We start from the raw sequence: 25,849 nt of genomic DNA on the forward strand, positions 1-25,849 counted from the left end.
TATCTGGAATATTTAATTTGTATCTATCTATCTATGTATCTATGTATCTATCTATATCTATATCTATATATATGTGTGGTGTGTGTGTGTGTTCTTCACATTTTTGCCATTCTGTTAAATGTTAGCATTATACACTCTTAATTGTGTGTTAGTTATACAAGCAATTTTATAACGTGTTCATTTCTGCAAACTGTGTATCTCAATGAGTCACTCTTCCATTCATACCCCTTTATTATAAATGCTTGCTAATAATGTAATGTAATGTCCATGTGCATTTCAGTATTATTTAGAATATTCTATTACCATATAAATTTTTAAAAAATGTTTGATTTTGTAATCATAAAAGTTTCATTTTCTTCAGCTATTTGCAAAATGAAGTTGTCATACATCAGAACAGTTTATGAATACAGTACCCATTAGTCAATATCACCCCATCCAACATTCTCACCCACCTCTCCCACCCCACTCCTTCCTTCACTCATCTATCAGAAAAAAAGACGTTGAATTGTTTGTAAGGAAATAGAAAAATTAGGAGAGGATTATGTTAAGTGAAGTAAGCCAGATCAAGAGAAGTATCGTTGACCTCATCATTGAAAACAGAAAGTGATGATCAATTTGGAATTGAGACTTTGGTGTCACCCAAGTGGTTATAAATGTATTAACTGAAGTATAATAGAATCTTTGCAGAATGTTAAGTCATCAAAGCCTAATATGATGAGTACCAGGAACCTGCTTAGGGTGGTCAAAAGGAGTATGAATGGTGTGGATGGGAGGTGAAGATATTGATGGGATGAACAGATCAAGATGAACTGCACACACAAATTACTGTGTTAAATGGCAAAAAGTTTCTTACCCTGAAGATGATGAAAAATGGAATCTCATTTTTAATGGGGTCTTTTTATGTTCATTACTGTAACAATCCAAGGTATTTCCTTGAGGTTTTTTTTTCTCACTCTTACTATCATTGAAAGATTGCATACGTTTTGTCTATTATGATGTTAAAAGTGCATTTACACTTTTAATCCACTGGGATTTTTAATTTGTTGTCCAAATCAATGACAACAAAGTGTCATAGTTTTGCAAGCATTTGATCTGTTTCAGTGCATTCTATTTTGAGAACTTCCATAACTATACAAAGACTGTCATTTTAATTGTAACTTAGTACACTTTTGTAATGGTGGGAACAACACTGTATTTTTCACTTAACTTTAGTTACATTTATAAAATGATGTCATAAATGTATCCCATTTCTATTACTTCTGGAATCAACATGCACAATATACGACTGGTTCCTGGCTATCTCTGAATCATTATAGTTTCAAAGTTTTTTCTCCTCACTCTCTCACCAGCAAAACATGGCAGATTGGGATGACACTATAATTCACGCAGAAAAATATGGACGGTTAGACTAGTTTCCCCTCTGACCATCTCCTAGATGACCAAGTTCTTTGTAAAGGTGGCATGTGGAGATGGAGAAAGGGAGGGAGCAGAATGTGCCATTCAAATTCCTTGATAATTTAGAAAGTGCACTTCTAAGTAGATTTATCAAAACCTGGAGCTTTGCACACCTGCAATTTCTAATCCTACGTGATTTACTCTTCCCGGGCCACTTGATTGTGTCACCTGCCATTCAGAGGAATTGATAGTCTGAGCAATGTGAGCGATGTTTCCAGCCTGTGTGACTCTTACACATGCTGGCGGGCGCACGTGGTTACCTGGTGAAGTCTGTCATCTCCATCATAATCATGCACATTTTCTTGGCAAGAACGATGATGTCGTTACTGGTGTCATCCCAGATTTCTATCTCGGCGTCCAGCTTGCTCTTGACTTTCTTGAAATCAGCAACCTGCTCAGCAATCTTTTCCTTTTCTGCCTCAGGGAGCTGGGTCATCCTAGCCTAAAACATGAGATAATTTCCTTAGGAATCATTGCTCGAGATGCAGAATATTTTAGGAAGATGTGGTGGTGGTGATAGGCTTTGTATGAAGCTCACTTACAATCTGAGATACATCCTAGCTTGAGTCAGGTAACCACTACAAAAGTCTGCAAATGAACAATCGACGACATTATCTTTCTTTTTCTCTAGAAATATAGGTCCCACCTTTGAGAATTGAAAGTTGAGTTTTGGTGTCAGGTGTATTTAAACCAACACAGTAAACCAAATGAGACTACAGCCTCCTAGCACATCAAGATTCCATGCATTCTATCTGATCATTGTGGAGTCAGACTAGTTCTGAGCAATGCAGTAAAAGTCAAAACACATTCAAACACTTGGAAGCTGAACAACACACTTCTGAATAACTCCTGGGTTACAGATCAGATCAAAGAAGAAATTCAAAACTTTCTTGAATGTAATGACAATCAAGAGGCATCACAAAGGAACTTATGGGACACAGCAAAGGCAGTTCTAAGGGGCAAATTTATTGCACTAGGTGGGCATATTAAAAAGAAAGAAGAAGAGCATATAAATAACCTAAAAAAGAAATTGAAACACCTAGAGGAGCAAGAAAAATTAACTCTAAAACAACTAGAACAGAAATAAAAATAAAATCAGAAATTGAAATAAGATCCACTATACCCAAAATTAATAAATCAAAAAGTTGGTTCTGTGAGAGAGTCAACAAAATTGACAGACCTCTGGCAAGATTAATCAAAAAAAGGAAAGGAGAGACTCAGATAAATAAGATTAGAGACCCAACGGGAACAATCAAAACCAATATCCAAGAAATAAAGTCCATTACGAATAAGTACTACCAGGACGTATATTCAAAGAAACAAGAAAATCTAGTAGAAATGGATGATTTTAAAAAATATATAGGCTACCCACATTGAACAATGAAGAGGTAAACAATTGAACAAAACAATTTCATACAATGAAATTGCGGAAGCAATCAGGGAAATGCCAACGAAAAGAGCCCAGGTCCAAAAGGTTTCACTGCGGAATTCTACAAGATGTTTAAAGATGAAGTAAGACCTATACTCCTGAAACTCTTCTGAGAAATAGAAGCAGAAGGAGCAATACCAAACTCATTTTATGAAGCTAATAATACACAACCCCAAACCAGGGAAAGACCCAACAAAAAAAGAAAACTACAGACCTATCTCTCTAATGAACACAGATACAAAACTCCTCAATAAAATACTAGCCAACAGAATACAGAAACATTTTAAAAAATTATACACTATGATCAAGTAGGCTTCATCCCACAGATGCAAGGCTGGTTGAACATTCTCAAATCAATCAAAGTAATACATCATATCAATAGAGCTAAGGATAAGAATCATATGATAATTTCTCTGGATGCAGAGAAGGCATTTGACAAAATACAACATCCATTCATGTTGAAAGCACTAGAAAAAATAGGAATAAGAGGCACATTCCTTAAAATAATTAAAGCCATATATGACAAACCTACATCTAGTATTATACTAACTGGTGAAAGACTGAAATCATTTACCCTAAAATCAGGAACTAGACAGGGATACCCACTCTCTCCACATCTCTTAAATATAGTGCTGGAACCCTTAGCCAGAGCAATAAGGCAAGAGAAGGACATCAAAGAGATCCACATAGGGAAAGAAGAAATTAAAAAATTCCTATTCACAGATGACATGATCCTCTACTTGAGTGACCCAACAAACACCACTCCCAAACTCCTAGAATTAATAAGCCAGTTTAGCAAAGTGGCAGGATACAAAATTAACCTTCAGAAGTCAGTAGCCTTCTTGTACACCAACAATACACAAACAGAAGGCCAAATCAACAAAATTATCTCATTTGCAATAGCCCCCAAAACAATAAAATACTTAGGAATATACTTAACCAAAGATGTAAAGGAATTATTTAATGAAAACTATAAAAGAGGACACTAGAAAATGGAAAGACATTGCATGCTCATAGATAGGGAGAACCAACATAGTGAAAATGGCTATAATGTCAAAATTGAAATACACATTCAATGCAATCCTCATCAAAATCCCAAAGACATTCTTTACTGAAATAGAGGATAAAATCCAAAAGTTCATATGGAACAAGAAAAGACCTAGAATAGCCAAAAAATTCTAGCCAAAAAGAGCAATGAGGGTATAATTACAATACTAGATTTCATAGAATCATAACAACAAAACAGCATGGTATTTGCACAAAAATAGACAAGAAGATCAATGGAACAGAATACAAGTTCCAGAAACAGAACCACATACTTATAGTCAACTTGTATTTGACAAAGAAGCCAAAGATATACAGTGGAACAAACACAGTCCATTCAATTATTGGTGCTGGCAAAACTGGGCAGCCACATACAGAAAATTAAAAATTGGCCATGCACAAGCATTAACTCAAAGTGGATCAAAGACCTCGATATGAGACCAGAAACCATGAAACTGCTACATGATAGAGTAGGAGAGACACTGGAACTCATAGGCACAGGCAAAAGGTTCCTGAACAGAATCTCTGGGTCACAAGAGATTGGAGAGAGATTCAATAAATGGGACTACCTAAAAATAAAAAGCTTCTGCACAGATAAAAGCATACCCACAAAAGTAGAGAAACAGCCATCCAACTGGGAAAAGATATTTACCAATAATACATCAGACAAATGTTTAATATCCATTATCTTCAGGGAACTCAAGAAACTATTCCCCTCAAACCCAACAAACCATTCACTAAATGGGCAAGGGAACTAAAGACTTATCAAAAGAAGAGATTAAAATGGCAGAAAAGCATATGAGAAAAATGTTCATCATCCATGGTCATAAAGGAAATGCAAATAAAAACAACCCTAAGATACCACCTTACCCCAACAAGAATGGCCAAGATTTTGAACTCAGACAATGACAGATGCTGGCAGGGTTGTGGAGAAAAAGGAACCATACTGCACTGCTGGTAGGATTGTAAACTAGTTAAGCCACTCTGGAAAGCAGTGTGAAGGTTTATTAAAGAACTGAAAATTGACCTTCCCTACGATCCCGCCATACCACTTCTGGGCATCTACCCTGACAATCATAACCCAAGATATGATAAGGACACCTGCTCAGCTATGTTTATCTCTACACTATTCACAATAGCCAGGCAATGGAAACAATCCAGATGCCCTACTGAAGATGAATGGATACAGAAAACGTGATACACACACACACACACACACACACACACACACACACACACACACACACAGACAATGGAATTCTACATAGCCAACAGACAAGATAAAATAATGGCATTTGCAGGGAAGTGGATTAATCTAGAGCGAATCATGTTGAGTGAGACAAGTCGAGTCAAGACCAAAGGAACAAAAGGCACATGGTATCCTTAATATGTGGCTGTTAGATCCAAACAGTACAAGAGTGAGGACTCAATATTTGCATACCCAATACTATGGACATGGTACTGGAAATATAAACACAAGTACATAGACATAAAATTTTATAACTCTATAGACATAATGTTTTATTAAATAGATTATTATGTATCTATGACATACAAACCCTTAGCCTAATTTTGATTATGTTCTAAAATCTAAGTGCTAGTGATTTTATATAGAGATTCCCTTCTTGAATACTTGTTTGTTAAACTTGTCATTTTAAATGTGATATAATAGTCAATGCTAATAATTTCTTTAATAAAAAATTTAAATAGTTTAAATTTAATGCACCACATCAGAAATATTCATATAATTTTGATTGTAGTATTACTGCAATGCTTAATATGTAGAACTATAACAGACTTTAATTTGGAATGACACTGCATACATGTCTAAATATGTATATATGGGGAGATAGCTGATCCTTTCATAAACATTGAATATACATTCAGGATGTCAGAGCTGTTTGGATTTGTACCAGTAAGTATAATAAGAAAATAAAGGTTGCTATATGTTTTGTGTATATTGTATTCAGGTGAATATAATATGTGTCACAGAAAAGAACGAAGGTTCATTGATGTATGCCTCCTTAATTAGCATAAAGTACTGAGGGCCTTACTAGACCCCATGGACAGTAAAGCTTTGACATGATATCATTCTTTGGCTATGTTTCATTCTTAACAGCAGGTGCATTGCACTTTCCATTTGTAACCTGAAACGAGGGATAGGTAGAAATTCTTCTTTTTCTCCCCGAATGCCACGTTCATAAATATAGCCTCTTGAAACTGAATATCTTTTTTCAAAGAAAGTATAAGTACTTTGCTAATCTCAACACCTTAAACATTTCACAAACTCACACATAAAATGATATTTTTAAAATGGTCCTTGGTTTGGTCCCCAAGATCACAAACAAACAGAATTTGAGACACATTCTAGTCATAGGATTATGATTATTAATAAGTCTGTAGCAGAATAATTTGGAAAGGATAAGCTTAGTGAAATTTTTATGGGGATATTCACATAGAATGCATAATCCCTGCAGATAAGACTTGGTACATCTATATGAGGGAAAAGAAGAAATCTCCAGAAGGTTTGTAGTGTTCTGGATACTGGTCCACAATTTTTGGACTTTAACTAAGATCCTGTGTAGATTCTGGTCTAGAATATTAAAAATATACATTGGCAGAATGACTACTGCTTGGCAGTAAGCCTTAAATATATGAAAGAAAGGAAGTAAGACATAGCCAGTAGTGGGGAGGGGAACAAAACAATAACGAATGAAACAATCCCAATTTTCTTCCATTTATTATCTATTTATTATAAGCTTAAGCCAATGTAAAATAACTGCTGTCTGTGAAAGTCCCCAAATTAATAAATTGTGCATTAATTCTAACACTTTAAAGAAAGTAAATAATGAAAGTTTCTTGTTTGGAGTTTTCTATAAATTCCATAGCGTGATACTGGGTACATACTGATGGCTTAATAAATGCTGGTTATTTCTTCAGTAGGAAAATTATAAAAATGTATTCAATGTCTAGCACTTAAGCTTTTTCCTTTTATTATTTCATTTCCTTTGAAGAATAAAATTGAATAAGCTGTGTGAGACTACATTTTAATTAATGGGTTATATAAGTTCTCTTTCTTAACATTTCAAAATAGTTGGTGATATTTTTTTTCTCTTTGGAAATGTACCCTATGAAACATGTTAAAAGAAGAGCAACTTTTACTACTGCTGACATATGGCAAAGCACATAAGTGAAGACACAGCTCAGTACTTCTGAAATCAAAAAGTAACATGCAAGCATGTTAAGTACGTTATAAGCTACCAACCCATTAAACTATCTTAAAAATAATCATAAGTATATAGACATAAAAACCGATGACTCTATAGACCTAATGTTTTATTTCATAAATTAATATGTTTCTATGTTATACAAAACCTTAGCCTAAACTGGATTAAGTTCTAAAAACTAAGTCCCAGTGATTATATATAGAGATTTCCTTCTTGAACACTTGTTTGTTAAACTTGGCATTTGAAATATGATGTAAATTCAATGTTAATAAATTCTTTAATAAAAAAGAAATAAAAATACATAAATGAACTTACTCCTTCCTGCCTACTAGTCATTATCATTCTCTATTCTCATATAAAGTGCTTAAACCTCAAATAATAAAAGCAAGGGATAGGTTCCTCATAGATACTTTTTATACTATGAATCTGAGAAGTGAAAGAAATCTGTGACACTGAATATAATGCATAACGTTGAAATCTACACTGGTTAGGTTACAGAAAATCATTCACTGACCCCACCATAAAATTATTCAGAAGGGGATCAAGTTAGGTTCATTCATTCTAATCCTAGTTTACCACCAATTTTCTGTAAGACCTTGGGAAAGCCACAGCTACAAAATACCAACAATGGTAACTGCTGCAGACCTACTACAGAGGAAGAAAGGTACTGGAGAGCATCAAGTCTGCCCTGTCATAAACAACGCCATCTTTTTTTTAATAATAGCCATTTATTAGCCATACAGCTTTTTAAAAGATGACATGAACGTCCATTAGTAAAATAGCTACTCTGTAGTTGCATTCCACTTACACATTATTTCTTAATTTTTGTACAAAAATAAAATGGATTACTTTTTAGTTGCTTTCATTCTTTAATGCATAGATATGTGATCCAATGGTGGATCATTAACAAACTTAGTCATTTTGATTATTTTGCATTTAAAGACTATTCTGTCATCATAATAAAACAAGGCCATCTTTTGCACTCAGCTTCCTGAATGCCATTTCACCTCACACGGCATGTTAGAGTCCACAGAAGATTACTTCTGACAAGATAAGGGTCAAATGTAGAACAATTGTTTGCAAAATTGAAAGTTCTAGATAATTTTATTCCTTTAAAAAAACAGGGAACATTCACGAAATACTCATTGCAGACAACTTTACTGAAAAGTTTAAGTGTTTCTATAAATAATCCATTAAATGCCATCAATCTTCAATCACTACGAAAATTTCAAAACTTTCAAAGACATGATTAGAGATTCTTAGTAAAAGAAAAATTCCTATTAAATTATTTTGGGCAGGATAGGAAAGTAATGTATAAAGTAAAAAGGAAAATTAGGTTAAGTAATCTCTCTGACTTATGATTAATTTGAATTAGTCAGGTTTCTGATAAAGAATATCAATTCTACAAATATCACAACTGTATTTTTAAAATACACAGTTCAGATAGGAACATTACAAATGTAAGGTTGAAACTATTTTCACACTGACAAAACACATGTGCATAGAAATGAATTTAAACAACAACAATGAAAAGAGTACTAGGCTCCTTTGTCTTCTAATAACAATTAGTATCTTGATTTCTGACTGCATTTTAAAATGCTTGAACCTTGTAAAAATCATAGCAGATGTACTACAGTGTGTGTGTGTGTGTGTGTGTGTGTGTGTCTGTGTTCAACATTTATACTGTTGTGTTTAGTTTTATTCTTATTCCTGTGGCTTTATACTGATACTATTTCACTGCAGATATTTTTTTCTCTAGAAATAATCTTTCCATTTTGAGTTAATATGAACAATGACTGTTCTTGGTATTTGGCAGATACATACATGTGTTTGTGAGGAATACCAAGGAATAGACTCTGTATGCCACAGGGGTAACTCCAACTACAAACTTTTGTCCTGATCAGTTTTCATGTCTCATTTCATTTGATTTCTTTTCATTCTCTGTGCCCTCCTGCTAAAGCTAAGCTATTGCTGCTACTTCAAGTAAATACCTTGATATGCAGCCTGTCAGATATTTTGCCCATCTTTTTTGCTTCCTTTCATCTCTGGGAGTCTAAGACTAATCATACTTTAGTCCAAATCCAAAGAGTATATATAACTTTCCTCAGTCTCTCACTGAAGGTAATTTATTTTACATAACTTTCAGACATTGTTATAAGAACTTCCCTTCAGACAATCATATCATTTTCCCTAGCAGCCTAATAATTTCTGAACAAAATACATAATTAACTAAAAGAAAATGTCTTTGAAATGAGGCTCATCTTTTCAGAATACTAGTAAAGAATTTATATATACATGTATAGATGCAACCACACGCCATTTTTGTTCTGTTTTGCTTTCTGATTGCATTGCCCTAGAAGAAAAGTAGATGATATCTGATGAAAATTTATTATGATTGTTAATAGAGCTATTTATTTCATATATAGAAGAGGACCCACATTTTATAGACCTGACTTTTAATTTTCCTTGTCACTTTCATTGAACTAATGTCAAGCGTTTGCCTCTCAAATTCAGTTCCCTTCTACATTTTCCTTGCTCATTTTCATTCCTGAATCTTTATTATTCCCCCAAGACTTTAATCATAACATGGTTAATGTTTCCTCATCTACTTTTTAATTTCATTATGCTCATTACTACTCTGTAAAAGTTGATATGCTAAATGATTTTTGTTTCCTTGGAGTAAGAATAAAAAAGAAAAAGGTGACATAGTAGGCAACATTCAGGAAATGTCATACAGATATCCATCGAAATACTAGAAGGTATCTATCAAACTTCCAATTCTTGAAAGAATGAGTTATGTAGCAAGTAACTTGAGCATCTTATACTCAAGCTTTATTATATGTGGAATTCTTACAAATTTTCATAGATGATTTATTTAGGCTGAGCAATAGTATTTGGAATATACTAAGTCTCTTTGAAAATGGTACGGGCTAGTTATATCTAGGAACCTTAAATCAGCCTCCAAATTTAAAGGCTAAAATGGGGAATAAAGTGAACCAAGATATTCATTGACTTACCTTACAAGTCTGGGCACAAGCTAAATTCATACTCAATACGATGTATACAATAAATATAGTTACATAATCACCTCATTCCCAGAATGTCATAAATCCCAACCACTATTGTGTGAATAATAAATCTGAATTCCAGAGTAGTAAATGGCACTGAAACATCATCTAGCTAGTTAACAGAAGAGTCCATTCTTAAATACATGCGTCTTTTTTGTGGGGGGAGGGTGGGGCTTGAACTCAAGGCTGGGAAGTGTCCTGATTCTCCTAGTACCCATGGTTAGTACCTCAAGAACCACAGCACCCCCTCTGTTTTTTGAGTGGTTAAATGGATAAGGGTCTCAGGGGGGTTTCCTGCCTAGGCTAGCTTCACAGTGTGATCCTCAAATCTCAACCTACTGAGTACCTAGAATAACAGGGGAGAAAGAGTGTGTCCTCAGTACCCAGCTTCATTTGACTTTTCAATAATTAACTTCCTACCGAATTTTCAGTTTTCTTTATAACTTTTATCATAGATATTTAATTTGACTTGACTGTATCATCTCCCCTACCACAAAATACAGAAATAGTATTGTGCTAATTAACAACCAACAACTACTTTTTTTTACTATAAACATTAGGTGTTTCCTAATGAATTATATCACTCATATCAATGTATCCTGAGAATATGCTATTCAACATTATTTTATAAACTTGAAAAATAGAGTGTGGTGTATATCCATAGCAAGAGAACATTATGAAAGGATTGCTCATGATTTTTACCTCCAGAGCAGCTCAAGTACTGACTGCGATACTGTAATTTTTCATAGATGAGAAAAACAAGATCTCATTAAAAATGAAAAATAAATACATTTATAAATTTGATTTAGAAGCAAGACATAGACATGTAGAAATGGCCTGCCACCAGTGTCCCATAACTGTAATCTTTACTACTCAGAAGGCTGAAATGTGATGATCACGGTTTGAATCCAGCTCAGGATGAAAAGTAATTGAGATTTTTATCTTCACGTAACCACAAAAAAGCTAAAAGTGGAGTTGTGGCTGAAGTGGTTGAGTACTAGCTGTGAGTCAAAAGCTCAGAGATAATCCAAATGCACCCCAGAATTGGCAAAAACTATGGAATTTTAATCCTTACAAAACTTTTTCAGGTACTGGGTCAAAACCAAACAATAGATTATGAAATTATGAGGTTTATTTGGTTGATTAGCAATGTGTTAAATATAATGACAATGGTATTTAAGAGTTTTTCATGCTTGCCACATGTCAGTCCCTTTGTTGGGCAATAAAATAATAGGAAGTGGGTATTAATATCTACCAGACATAACATGGTCATGAGATGACAGATGACATAGCCATACCACCTATAAATGAAAAGTCTATCACATCTTTTACTTATTTAAATATAGCAACATTTTATTTATATATCTGAATTATGTTCTGATTGCCAGAAATTAAATGATGCAATGAAACAGAATTGTGAAACAAATGACAAAACAGAACATAGACCGGATATTGGGAGAGAATAGGTGGTTAATATAAAATGTGGTTCATATTTTTATTGTAAAAGAGAATACCAACTAGATTTTTTAATTGTTATATGGCTTATATGTTTTGGAATATTTAGTGATAAAATGTCAGTGTTTCACATGAGTTTAAAATTTTAAAATTATCATTGAGCGGTTGTACAAAGGAGGTACCATTTAACAAAGAAGTTTATGTGCACAATTCCTCTTGATCATTGTAACCCCCATTTTAGAATTATATTTTATTATCATTGAGCAGTTGAACAAAGGAGTTAACATTGCAAAGTACTTGGAAGTGGTTCAGAAAAAAAATATTTTATATCCAAAACAGGTTGTTTATTCTAAGGCCATCCTAAAAGGAAGAATGAATTTTTTTTTATGAAGTATTCTGAACTTCTAAAGATAGTGATATATCAATTGTCTGACACGTTGTTAGTTGCGTAAAATGATATAAGGCAACCTGTTGGGATTTGGGTGCCAGAAGTCCATATTAAAAGCCTGCGAATGCCCCCAGGGACACTCACACTACTGAATTTGTCTTCCCAGCAAGTTTAGAACTGGCTCAAGCATGTCAAAGACCTCAAAAAGAACTTCTAGGTAGGAAATTTTAGATGAGCTCTCTCAGCCCCTTGTTCACATGATTCTTTACTGTGCTCTTCAAACAACAGACACAAACAATGGTTTAAGGAACAACTTTTGAGCCAGAGGAAGCTATTAGACAATTCTTTACATGCTTTCAATATTTACTATATGTTGTCCCGAATTTGCCCTTCTAGAACTGTATATAATATATAGAGAATGTATATATGTATTATATATTATATATTATACATTATAAATATTTTGTATAGACTATAATATATGCATTATATACATATTATATTATATACATGTATATTATATTTTATATAGAATATATATTCTCTATATAATATTCTATATATTCTATATAATATAGAGAATGTATATAATATTTTCCCCAGATAACCTTCCATTATGTAAAGCCATTATCACCTGCTCTCACTGTTGTTCTCTCATTCTTTCTCTTAATTCCCTCACCTATCCCCCCCACCAAAAAAGAAAATTTTATACATATGATCAGTTCCTTTGGTGCTACCTGAACAACTCACCATTTCTTTTCATAAAATGACTTAAGTTGAGGGGCGGGAGTTTGGCCTAGTGGTTAAAGTGCTTGCCTAGCATGCATGCAGACCCGGGTTCGATTCCTTGGTACCACATATCTAGAAAAAAAGCCGGAAGTGGTGCTGAGGCTCAAGTGGTAGAGTTCTAGCCTTGAGAAAGTCCAAGGACAGTGCTCAGGCCCTGAGCTCAAGCCCAGGACTGGCCAAAAAAAAAAGAGTCTCACAAAAATGACTTAAGTTGAACACAATAGTGCAGATGAGTTCCAGATGACTCAGGAAAATAATGATTTTTGTTCAGTATATGTTTACATTTTGAAATTCTAAAATGGTATTCAGAATTTCATAAAATTCATGTGCATTATCGATCATATTCAATATACATTGGAAATGCTCATAAAAATCAAGTATAAGAGAGCCACACCTAAATGTCTGTACATTTTATTTATATTTTTATGTGCTGGCTTTAGGCTTGAAGTCAAGTCCTGGGCGCTATCCTTGAGCTTTTGTGCTCAACACTCATGCTCTATCATTTGAGCCACAGCTCCACTTTGAGCTTTTTAGTAGTTCATTGGGTATAACTGTGTCATGGACCTTTCTCCCGGGATGGCTTTGAACCAGGAGGATTAGGTCTCTGCCTCCTGAGTAGCTAAGATTAAAGCCCTTAGCTACTAGCACCATAATGTACATTTAATTTTTTAAGCAATAATGATTGCAAGATTTGAACCAGTTAAAATTCTGTTGAACTATTACGTTGAGTTTGGGTCATCATTAAAGAAAATTTGATATTCTTTCTTTTGCCTTCTGATGTCTCAAATAGACAATATATAAATTTATGAAAAATTCAGTAAGGACATACTGCAAATCTCTGACATGCTCAAACAACAATGCCCTTTCATTTTCTTCTCCAGGGTACCTTTAGGATGTGACTCAGAATCTATTTTACAAAGGTAAATTAAGTTACCTGGATTCCATGCCTCCATTTACAGTACATCAGTACATTGATTGGAAGTAGACAGGAAGTGTGTGAGTCGGACCAAAAGGATGGAAAAGGAACTCCAAAAGGAGCCAGAACTCTCACAAAACCGAGACCTGGTAGTTTACAAATAAGCTTTCTGTTGGTTTCAGGATATCCCCATCTCTCACTGGCTTACAGCATAGCACAGCTGTGTGGTCATAATACTGATGAATCATCTACCATATCCTTACCTAGCTCCCACAATGATGTCTACTACACAGTGCTGTATGGCAAACTCCTTGTCTCTAGGAGATTGCAACACCTCTTTGAAGACAAAGTCAAATTAGCTAGGCTTGGTGATAGCCATAATTCTCTTACACCAGTGATGGAGGCAGGAAGATAATTAGCTGAAGGGCAACCTGTGCTATGTAAAAAGACTACATCTTGAAAACAGGAATCAAACAACAAACAACAACAACAAAAAAGAGAAAAGGAAAGATTAAATTATAATTTGACTGGCCAAATAGGAAGCATGGGATTCATAGTTCTTCCTAAATAGAAAATAGGTTTATTCTTTATGAAAAGTATGACTTTTTGTTCTCAAACCTTTTTTCTTTTGTTTCCCGTCTATCCCTCCCTCCCTCCCTCCCTCCTTCCTTCCTTCCTTGCTTGCTTTCTTCCTTCCCCTTCTTTTTCTCCTCCACCACCTCCTCCTCCTCCTACTATTCCTTGTCATTGGTCTTCCTCTTCCTCCTCCTCTTCTTCTTCCTCTTCCTCTTCCTCTTCCTCTTCCTCCTCCTCCTCCTCCTCCTCCTCCTCCTCCTCCTCCTCCTCTTCTTCTTCTTCTTCTTCTTCTTCTTCTTCTTCTTCTTCTTCTTCTTCTTCTTCTTCTTCTTCTTCTTCTTCTTCTTCTTCTTCTTCCCTTCTTCCCCTTCTTCCCCTTCTTCCCCCTTTTCCCCTTCTTCCCCTCCTCCTCCTCCTCCTCCTCCTTCTTCTTCAGATTTTTTTTTGGTTGGTCTTGAGACTTGAACTCTGGGCCTGGGCATTGTCCCTGAGCTCTTTAGCCCAAGGCCACCACTCTACCCCTTGATCCACAAGGCCACTTCTGGTTTTCTAGTGGTTAATTAGAGATGAGAGTCTCATGGACTTTTTAGTGACCAGGCTAGCTTTGAACTGAGATATATAGACCTCAGCCTCCTAAATAGCTAGGATTACTCACATGAGCCACCAGCGCCCTTTCTTTCTTACCATTCTTCCCTCCTTCCTTCCTTTCTTCCTTTCTTCCTTCCTTCCTTCTTTCATTTTTCCCTCCTTCCCTCCTTTCCTTCCTTCCTCCCTCCCTTCCTTCTTTCCTTCTTTCCTCTCTCCCTTCCTTCTTTCCTTCCTTCTTTCCTTCCTTCCTTCCTTCCTTCCTTCCTTCCTTCCTTCCTTCCTTCCTTCTTTTCTTCCTCTCTTTTTCCCTTCCATAGTCTCTTCTTTTTTCTCTATCTTTCTTTACTCTACATTAATTGTATAAAGGAGTCCAATTGTGACATTTTCATCTTAAACACCAGCTCCTTTGATGGAACTGATACTCTATTGTATCCCCTTCCCACCCTCCCCACACTTTTATTTGTGCTGGTTAGGGCCTGGAACTTGTTCTTGAGATTTTTCCCAGGAAGTTAGTGGCTTACATAGGTCTAGCACTCTAGCAATTGGGCCACAGTTCTAATATGGATTTTTGATGAAAATAAATGTCAAGGACTTTCTTGCCTGGGTTGGCTTTGAACCAGAATCCTCAGATCTCCTGAGTGGCTAGGATTATAGTTCTGACCACTGATGGCCAATCCTTTTCCTCTTTAAACCAAAAAAAATCAGATTAAAACACAATATCAGCATTCATGTTTTGAATTAAATCTTGAAAAATATTGGAATATTATACTACAAAAATAGTTATAAATAGTCATAAAATTTGAGAATTAATTTTGCCTATGTATATCTTCTTAATGATAATTTTGAACAATCAAGTTTTATAAGAAGAAAATACCTATTAAATTTATAACAAGATACATAACAAGATAGATACATAACAAAAATATTCTATAGTCTATGAGAATATAAATATTTCATTCTTTCTCCCCATTTCTTTGATAAAATAGTAATTTCAGTAATATAGACCTTTGAATTTACATAACATTTATTTTTCCATTAGTTATGCTTACATGTGTAGTATGTTTTTGTACTTTAATGTGATATGATGATTATTAATGCATACAAATGTGTTGACAATAGGTATCTATTTAAAATCAAGTTTAAAACCTTGTAGTCCCATATTATGCAAAAGATATCCAATGTCTATTCTCATTATACTGCCAATTAAATATAGACTATGAAATGCTGAAATATCAAATGAGAAGTTTTCATTTTAAAGAAGGTATATCCTACTTTTAGGCTTAAGTATCTAGGAGAAAATGTTCTTATGCTCAACTGAAAATTCCACAAATACTTTTTATACTATATTTCTTACTTTTCAAAGTTTTATTGGAAAAGGTGCGGTATGGAGGGGTTACAGTTATAGTAGACAAGTACTGAGTGCATTTCCATTTGAACAGTTTCACCCTCTCCCTATCTCCCAGCTTTTCCCCTACTTACCTTCCATTCCCACAAAGTTGTATAGATCCTTCCCAACATAGTGTATGGTGGGTATCAATGTATGTGAATTAATGCACCTTCTATCCGGCAAATATCATGTTACCCTTTTATTAAATACAATAAAAAAATAAAATGTGCATATAAATTCAAAAACATGTGTATAAAGTATAGGAAAGATGCTGGTGTACCATGTTAGAGCAACGCTATTTTCCAGAGCCCAAGAGAGGAGATTAGCTTAGCTGGCCAAAAAGCAATGATAAACATAGTACGTAAGCAAAACGCAGTATTATTCATTCACAAAGAAGAATAAAATTAGGTAATTCACACACAAATGGAAATGGAGGTTATCATGTTAAGATCATTTAATTTCAGAAAGAAAAATAGAGAATGTTTTCAATCACATTTGGAAATGACATAAAAATAACTATAATAATGATAACAATAGTAACATAGGGAGCTACTGGGGGAGCAGTTAGTGAATAATGGAGGAAAGAAGAGGGCAATAGGGGTAAATAATCTAGAGTCACAGTATATGAGAAAATAACATAAAAACAGTAACCAAATTCTGATAAGTAAAAGGATCAGGAGAAAAGGAGTTTGGGAAGTGTCATATGTTTTTAATTCGATGATGTTGCATTTTGTTTAAATATCTAATTATTCCAACTATTTTTTCTAATAAAAACACTAATTACAGAAAAAACTCTTCAAGTGACTGTCTTTATTATATATTCCAATATTTCATCAGAGACACAGCATTTTGAGGACAGCCCTAGCAAAATATTAGCAAACTCTGTTGCTAAAACAAACATATGGTGGCATGTATATGTATAATATCATATATACATAGTATATATAATTATATGTGTAACTCTAGTTCCTGGGGAGCTATTCATAGGAGAATTAATGTGGGCAAAAGTGTGTGAGCATATCCCAAAGGGTAATAATAAATGTTGATAGAATGACAGAGAGATAGTTCAAGGGATAGAGTACAAATGCTAGTGAGTGAGTCAAAAGGAGAAGAGGGAAGAAGGAGGAAAGGAGGAAGAGAAAGAAAGAAGGAAGAAGAAAGAGGAAGAGGAGGAAGAAAAAGAAAAGGAGCAGGAGAAGGAGGAGTAGAAAGAACTACAAGATGTTAGTGAAAAATAAATGGGAAAATTGCTGGGGACAAAAAGGAAGAGGAGGAGGAGATGAAGGACAGAGGAGGAGGTAGAATGGTGGTGATTAAAGAGGTAGAAGGAGTATACATGACACAATGCAGACAGCACAGGGGTGGAAAGACGAATTTTTATTATAATTTAACCAGTTATTCATTCATCAGGACTAGAGTTCAAATACATCTAAAAAGGATTTTAGCTTATCTCCGTAAGAATGAGTACAAAACTTTGCATAGTTCCTTTATTTGTAGAATAATAATATACAGTTTCTTCTCTGATTTTTTTTCACTAATTAAGAAAGAGATAGGGAGGGAGAGAGAGAAGGAGAAAGTGTTTGGGGGTGTTAAGGTTTATATGCTATTCTGATGGCTCAAATGTTCTGAAAATCTGTTTAAATGCTTAAAAAATCTTATTTTATATTTATGCTCATCACTGAACTGTGCATAGTATTTTATAATTCTCAAAATATTACAAAGCTGATGTATTTTGAAATCTACCTCTTTCTGCTTTATGTCTCAAAGACCTCTGCCATCTATATGCAATTGAGGTACCTCAGTTCCTTTTTAATACAGTTTCAGACAAATTATTTCACATGAGTACTGCCTGCCCTTCATCTCTGCACATTCCACATTGACAGACTCAAAAAAGCATACAGATCAAATATGTCCAGAATAATTACATCTGTATTGAATATTATGAGCCCTCCTTTTCTTGCCAATCCCTAAACAATACTATCTAAAAACTACATACTGAGCTGTAACACAGTATGTTGCTTCTAGGTATAATTTAAAGTATACAAAAGGATATGTTTAGATAAGATGCAAATGCTAACCTCTTTTAGATAAAAGATGGGATGTGCAGATTTTTGCTTCCATGGGGGTCTCTTGGAGCCAATCTTCTACAGAGAGAGAGGTAAAGGTAACTGTATGCATGTTAAAATCTGGTACCGTGGCTACTTTAGATTCAGATTATGTAAAGCACCTCTTTCCTGCCACCACAAGCAAATACACCACAGGGCTATCTTCTGTACTCTAGCTAACCAAGCAATCACTGTGTATAGCTCAATCCATATGGTCAGAAAGCACACAAAAATTAAATAAACAAAACATCATTCTTGTCTTCTGAATGTGAGCTTGGAGAGGCAGACATCTGGATTGGAAAGGCACTTAGCAGCAGACAAGAGTTTTTCAAGTAACAATTCCATTTGGAAAATGAGATCCTCTGCTCAAAGAAGCAGTATCTAATACAGGAGTCTAGCTCAGGACCAAGACATGGAAGACTTAGGATGTCTTAGGATGAACACAAAAGGAAATGGAAGTAAGGCTTCAACAAGTGAAGCTTTGAGAAGAATAACTCTCTGATGCCTGGAGGAACCTTTCCAAAAATTATATACTGTGTGGTCTGTGTTCTCAATGCACATGTACATGTGCATGCATGTGCACGCACACACACACACACACACACACACACACATACAACACATACACACACACACACCAAGATAGAATGATTTTTGCTAAAAGTTATTAAGCATGGGATTTCACAGGCTGTGAATACAAATTTTTAGGTTGTAAAATAAACATATGCTTGCAAAATTATCTCATTTTATGAAGAGCTTAAAACACACACATTTAAAACATAAAGAAAAATTCACAGTTTATCCTCCACAAACAATATCATTTTATTAATAGGCATATTGCAGAACCTAATTAATTTAGGAAGGACACACTCAGAAAGGACAAACTTATCTGAGAAAGAGTAATAGAAACCTGGCTTGGTTTTACTTCTCCTGCTCCCCACTTTACAGTCTCCAACTTAAAACTTAACCTACTAATGGCTTGGCCCTGTCTTAGCTAGTCACAATGGCGCTGAGAGGATATGTGCTCTGGGCATCTAAGGAATGAGGCCAGAGTGCTGCAAAGTATTGTGCAATGCTTGAGAGAGCCCCAAACAAAGAATGAGCTGGCTCAAAGTGTCAATAGTACAGCAGTTGGGAATCTCTTAATTACAAAGACACTATGAACAAAGACTATGGGACACTGCTTCATATTGAACTCCTCCCCTAGGGCCCAACTAGATTATTGAGCTAATGGTTTCAGATATGCCTGTCTTTTTCTTGTCCTTTGCTTTCAGTCATTCTTAACAATGTAATCAGCAATCGAACTGCAATGGCAAAGTTCTACTATGTCAAATAAGACTAAAAAAAAAAAAACTGGTCACTGATGTCCATTTAGTGACATAAATGCAATTAGCTTATTAGTGTGGGGCTAATAATTGTGCTGTGTGGCATATGCAATTGGTATTTACTGTAAGATGTATTAAACTTTGGATTAATACATTATTAAAGATATGCAACATTAATAGATTAGCATTCATGTTTTTTTCTGGACATTAAAAGTATACATTTTTTTCCTTTTATCTGAACAGTCGACTAAGCAGTATCACTGATTCCTCACTACATTTTCATATATAGTATTTATAAACTGTATATGATTTTATGTTGTTGTTGTTGTTTTTGGTTGGTTGGTCATGGGGCTTGAAGTCTATACCTGGGCTTTGTCCCTGAACTCTTCAGCTCAAGACTACTGCTCTACCACTTGAGCCACAGTGACATTTCCTGTATATGATTTTATGTATGTGCATGTCTGAATGGGCTGTCGTATGTATCTTTCTGCAGTTCTCCCAAAAAAGTCTAGGAAAAACATTCTAGAGCATAAATAATAAGAAATGTTATAAGGATTTTAAATGGCTTGCAACTTTGCTTCCAAAATGTACCTCAATTAATATGGCCTCAAACTCTACAATTAGTTTATCAAAAGATCTTACAGACCTTTTATTCTTATATTCTTATGTAGATCTTATATTTTCTTATAAAGATCTTATATTCTGTTATAAAAATTCTCTTACAAAGACCTTATATTCCCAATGATAACATTTTCCTGGATTTCCCTTTGTAATCTGTTTGTTGTCACTGAGAAAATACTTTATCATTCTGATATCTCACAAATGTTTTATTTAATATGTATAAAATTATTTTTTCATTGAAATTCAGAGCCTGATGATTTGTATTAATCTTATTGTTCAAACTATTGTACAATGTCAAATACAGGACTCACTCTCTCATTCAAACCCAATCATATCCAATTTTTAAACAGTTCCCTCCCACCCTCCTCTCCTTCCTTCTTCCCTCCCTCCCTCCCTCCCTCCCTCTCTTCCTTCCTTCCTTCCTTCCTTCCTTCCTTCCTTCCTTCCTTCCTTCCTTCCTTTCTTCCTTCCTTCTTCCCTCCCTCCCTCCCTCTCTTCCTTCCTTCCTTCCTTCCTTCCTTCCTTTCCTTCCTCTTTCCCATCCTCTCTATTTCTTCCCTCTTCTCTCCCTAATTCTCCTTTCTTTCCTCCTTCAGTTCTTTATTCTTTTTTCCCTTTGTGACTCAATTGCTCTATCTCTTCTTTCCTTCCATTCATACATGCCATACATTCATATTTTGTATGCACATTCCTCTTCCTTTCTTGAAAATTAACTTTTAAAAATTAAAAAATATAGTCTAGTTCACCTTGACCACTGAGAGCTCACAGCCCAATAATTGAGTCGCTTCATGCTTAAAAGATACTGTATTTCATGAACATTATATTTGGTAGATGTGACTGGATTTATTAGGGTCTTATAATGTTTCAATCACTAAAATAAATTATTTTAAACATTAAAATAGTACAAGGCAGATAGTATCTTAATTGAACTATGAGAAATCAGAAGACTAAGTGTCTTATAAACACTATTTAATAGCTAATAAAAGGAAATAACATTGCTGCTGACTCCCCAAGAGAGATCATGACTTTAAGGCCAGGCTCTCTGAGGGTCTTTAATAAAATTAAACAAAAACAACCCAAAGATTTTCTGTACATTATTAGAAAATATATATAGAAATGAAATGCTTTTCTTTATAATACCATCTTATATAATTTAAGAAAAATTTTGACAATAGGTTCTAATTTAATTATTACACAGAAATACACCCATCCAACATTAAACTCAGGCAAAAGTAAACCTACAGACATGAACATAGCTCTGTGTTCTGTGTTCATATTCTGTGTTGGATGTTAACCAAGCCTTAAAGACACTGTAAGTGTTAATGCATTATTCATAGAAATATAAGAGGATTACACAGATTTTGATACTCTCATAGTCAAAAGTAAAATTATGATCCCCACAGGACATTTGAAATTTTGCATTTGTTCTCCTTTTCTGCGCTCTTGCCTATTCTTGATATGCATTGACTTCGATAAGGAAACTTCGTGAAAATGAATACTTAATCTATATTCAATTTCTAGCATTAAAGACATAATAGTAAGGGGAATGACAACTCTTGAAATCCTAAAAGTAGACAGAGACCCACAACAAATGCCTCTAATCCTAAAAGGGAAGTGAAGAAATATAATCATCTAGCAATTTTAGACTCCAAAAACAGCTTTCCAATGCCTGTGATCTGACTATTTACCCACATACCATTAAAACTAACTCTATTTATAGACATCATCACTTGAACTCTGGTGTCATGTCTGATGCAACCCCTTCCCTCAAATCTTCAGCACAGATTCCTTTTCCCCAATTCCATTTATAGTTGCATCATTTACTTACTTACTTATTCAATAAATATATGTAGACCATTTACCATGTTCTAGGCACTGTCTCAATGATAAGGGGAGTATACATCATAACAAGAAAACAAATTAAAAATGATTGGCTTCACTAAATAAAAGGACCTCCAGGATATAGAAACAAAAACCATATAATGAGCGATGGTTATCCTTAATGTACTATGTTATCTCTCATCTACTTTTCTGTCCCTTGGCTATCTCATATTGTTACAGTATTTCACCTGTTTTCTGATATATTGTATATATGCATATTTGGTTATTTGAAATAGGATAGGGAAGGGGGGAAAACAAGATGAGGGGCAGAGATGGGGGAGGGAAATGGGGACCAAGACATGAGGAAGGGTATCAATGTATGTGAAGTAATGCACCTTTTATCTGGTGAATATAATGTGACCCTTCTATTAATTACAATACAAAATATATGAAAAAAAGGTGCACATTCCTCTTTACAAAAAAAATGCCTCCATTAAATTTACCATGCAGTGCAGAGATTAAATAAGCAAAAGAACAGGCCAAATATTGAAATCAAGCTTTAGGGAAATTAGTTTTTTGTGAATGAAGTGGGGAAAGAGGAAGAGATTGGAAGAGGCTAAGATTTGCACTGACTTAAGCAGTGTTGTCTGTCAGCTGTGCCCTTACTGACAAATGATATTTAGAAGAGGAGATTTGAAGGGGAGCAGGGTCTACATAGGAAAAAAACAAACAAGCAGATCTACAGCTAAAATCTCAATGCCTTTAAGAAGAACATGGTCAGCCAGTAATACATAAGCATAGTCACTCAGTAATGCATAACATATCATTGTGTTTAGGAGGTGGTACAATTAACAAAGAAAGTTGCACATGTGAGATGATTTCTAACTTAGTGTATGTATTTCAAATCAGCCTACTTGACCACCAGATTTTTTAAAAATAAAGTTTATATCCCAAATGTATCCAAAAAATAATTCTGTACTGATTTCTGATTTTTCCCATCATATTGAATTTGCTCAATCCAGTCTCCTCTGTGTCAACCCAAAGTCCATCTTACTAGATTTAAGCCAAGAACTTTGAGTTGTCTTTTACTTCTCTTTCTTCTCCCACTATCCACATCCACATCCAAAAACACATACCTACACACACGCACGCACACACACACACACACACACACACACACACACACACACAGAATATCTAGTTAATCAGTAAATCTATTTGGCTCACCCTCCCGAAAATATATACAGTTAACAATTTCTAGTCCCTTGATTTTCAAATTCTAGTTTTTAGCACAACATTTTATATACCACAATTTTTTTAAAGTAAAGGAAGGAATGGGTAGAAAGAGAGTGAGAATATTGAAAAGGGACACTCCAGATGGCTGCATTCATAAACTATTTTGCTAAACAGCACCTCCTTTGTACAACTACTTAAAGATAACTTAAAAATTTTAAAAATGAGGGTGAGCACTATATTAGGATTATTGGGGTCCTGGGTTTAGTAGATAAAAAGATAAAGATACTTTTTAAAAAAGGAAAATTAAGGGGCTGGGAGTTTGGTCTACTGGTAGAGTGCTTGACTAGCATGCACGAAGACCCAGGTTCGATTCCTCGGTTCCACATACATAGAAAAAAGCTGGAAGTGTTGCTGAGGCTCAAGTGGTAGAGCTCTAGCCTTGAGAAAGTCCAAGAACAGTGCTCAGGCCCTGAGCTCAAGCCCAGGACTGGCAAAAAAAAAAAGGAAAATGAACTATTTCCTTGAGGAAATCCAATGATCAAATATAATGTCTTTTAATTGCCTTTATGTCATCTCTGAAAACTTAACTCATTGCTTTCAGCTTCATTGACCTGTTGTTCTACAGAAATAGCCTTAAAGTTTTGTGTTTCCATCTCCCTTTCGTGCAATTCTTTTTTGACAATAGTAAAAGTTTACCCAGTGGTGGGGGGCGGGAAATGAAATCTAGAAAATATTTAGGTGATAGCCTAACGAGATCATACTACATTAGTTCTGGAAGGACTCAGAAAGGATTCCTAGATTTAGACTTGTGCAACTGAATTTGTAAAAATAACATAAGGAACTAAAAGTTTGAGTAGATTTAGATCAAGTTTGGGAACAATGACAGTTATATATGTCTATGAGCCATCCAAGAACAGGAAACTAACTTCTAGCAAGCCTGTGGCCAGAGACTACCAGTCAGGAAGAAGTTAAACTGTGTACTTACGTATGGAGTATCTGAAACCTTGGAAGCACATGAGAATATATCCATGGGGGAAAATGGGAATGGTTAGAGCTCTTCAAGTTCCGAGTTCTAGTGAACCCTCATATTAGATATAAACCACAAAAAGAATAGCCAGTAATGAAGGAACGCAGAGTACTTACAAGCACACAACCAAAATTAGAGAAAGTGGTGAGAGAAGGTACAGCCTGCTGAAAAATTGTTATCTCTTGTAATTCTACTCAGGTTCCTCGAAGGGCTTTTCACAAGAACCTTAGCCAAATCATATCATAAACTAAACACTGAGGTCATGTATTCTCCTATTCTGTATAATAATTCAGCATAAATCTGAGTCTTTGGGAGTGCATTCTGATAATAAGTAGGGCCCACTCAAAGGCTTTCAATTTTCTTTTAAAGTACTCTACTCTTCGGCATTTGTTTTCTTATCCTCCTGGTGAGGGATTTGGGGCTAACTGTATGCACACAGGCAATAATGAAGCAGCACTTCCCCTTGCCAGCATGAACTTAGAGAGAGCTTGGCTTTTCCCACACACCAGAAATCAGCTCCAGTATTTTAAGATTTGATATGCTCTAATTCATTTGCTGCTGTTGACATTTTGAGGTTGTGTCCAGTCACCTAGGTAACTATTCTTATTTCTGTCCTAATTTACTCCTATTTATAGAGCTTACATAGATTCCATGACTATAAAGACATTCTTTAAGAAAGAGCAGGTTTACAAATTGTATGCTTACAGTGAATGAATATTTAAACATATGACAAATCTTAGTCATAAAAATGCTACCTGTTCTAATTTCTGTGATTTCTGGATCACTTATATAAATATTGAATAATAAATCTTTTAAAAGGCATTCTAAAATTCTCTTGTTGAAACAAAATTACAAGTTTTCATGTGTTTTATTTTGTGATTTCTGTCAATAAAAACTGTTCCAGCAATTGGAAACAACAGCTTCTAATAATATCAAATAAAAATATGGCCCCATTAAATACTGGCTAAGTGAGTTCCACTCTTCACTGCCTAAGACACAAATTTAAATTGTATGAAATAGGAAAAAAAACTTTGATTTCATTTTATAAAGTTTATTGGTATTCTTACTATCTAGGCAGAAGGAATCATCATCTCTACCTCTGTTCTGACTTATGTAAGTATATAATATATAAGTATACTGCATCATTAAGAATCTGAGGGGCGCTATATACCTTTAAAATTCTTATAGCAGCTCTTGGTATCCTTCTTAAAGAGAAAAATACAAATGGCTTTTGGCACTAGATTCCTCGGGATATCAGAAATGCTCGGGTCTTTGAAACCCAATGCATTCATTCCCTTTACTTGGGAGACATGTGTTTCAAGACCCTGAGCGGAGGCTCAAAACCATGGAAAATACTGAATCCTATATTGGTAAAGATAGCTTTTATGGTTT

The 25,849-nt window shown here is 34.8% G+C and overlaps 1 protein-coding gene across 1 annotated transcript in view; it reads right to left on the reverse strand.

The window, feature by feature from the left end:
* The window catches only part of Ctnna3 (catenin alpha 3), a 1,180,588-nt gene that overhangs the window by 81,785 nt on the left and 1,072,954 nt on the right, over positions 1-25,849 (reverse strand). Inside the window, exon 15 of the mRNA XM_090346411.1 lies at positions 1,716-1,897. Within this exon, the coding sequence (XP_090202537.1) occupies positions 1,716-1,897 (182 nt within the window). The remainder of the gene's footprint in view (positions 1-1,715; positions 1,898-25,849) is intronic.

This window comes from Megascapheus bottae, chromosome 15 (assembly GCF_031878675.1).
Source record: "Megascapheus bottae isolate mThoBot1 chromosome 15, mThoBot2.hap1, whole genome shotgun sequence".
Taxonomy (NCBI): Eukaryota; Metazoa; Chordata; class Mammalia; order Rodentia; family Geomyidae; genus Megascapheus; species Megascapheus bottae.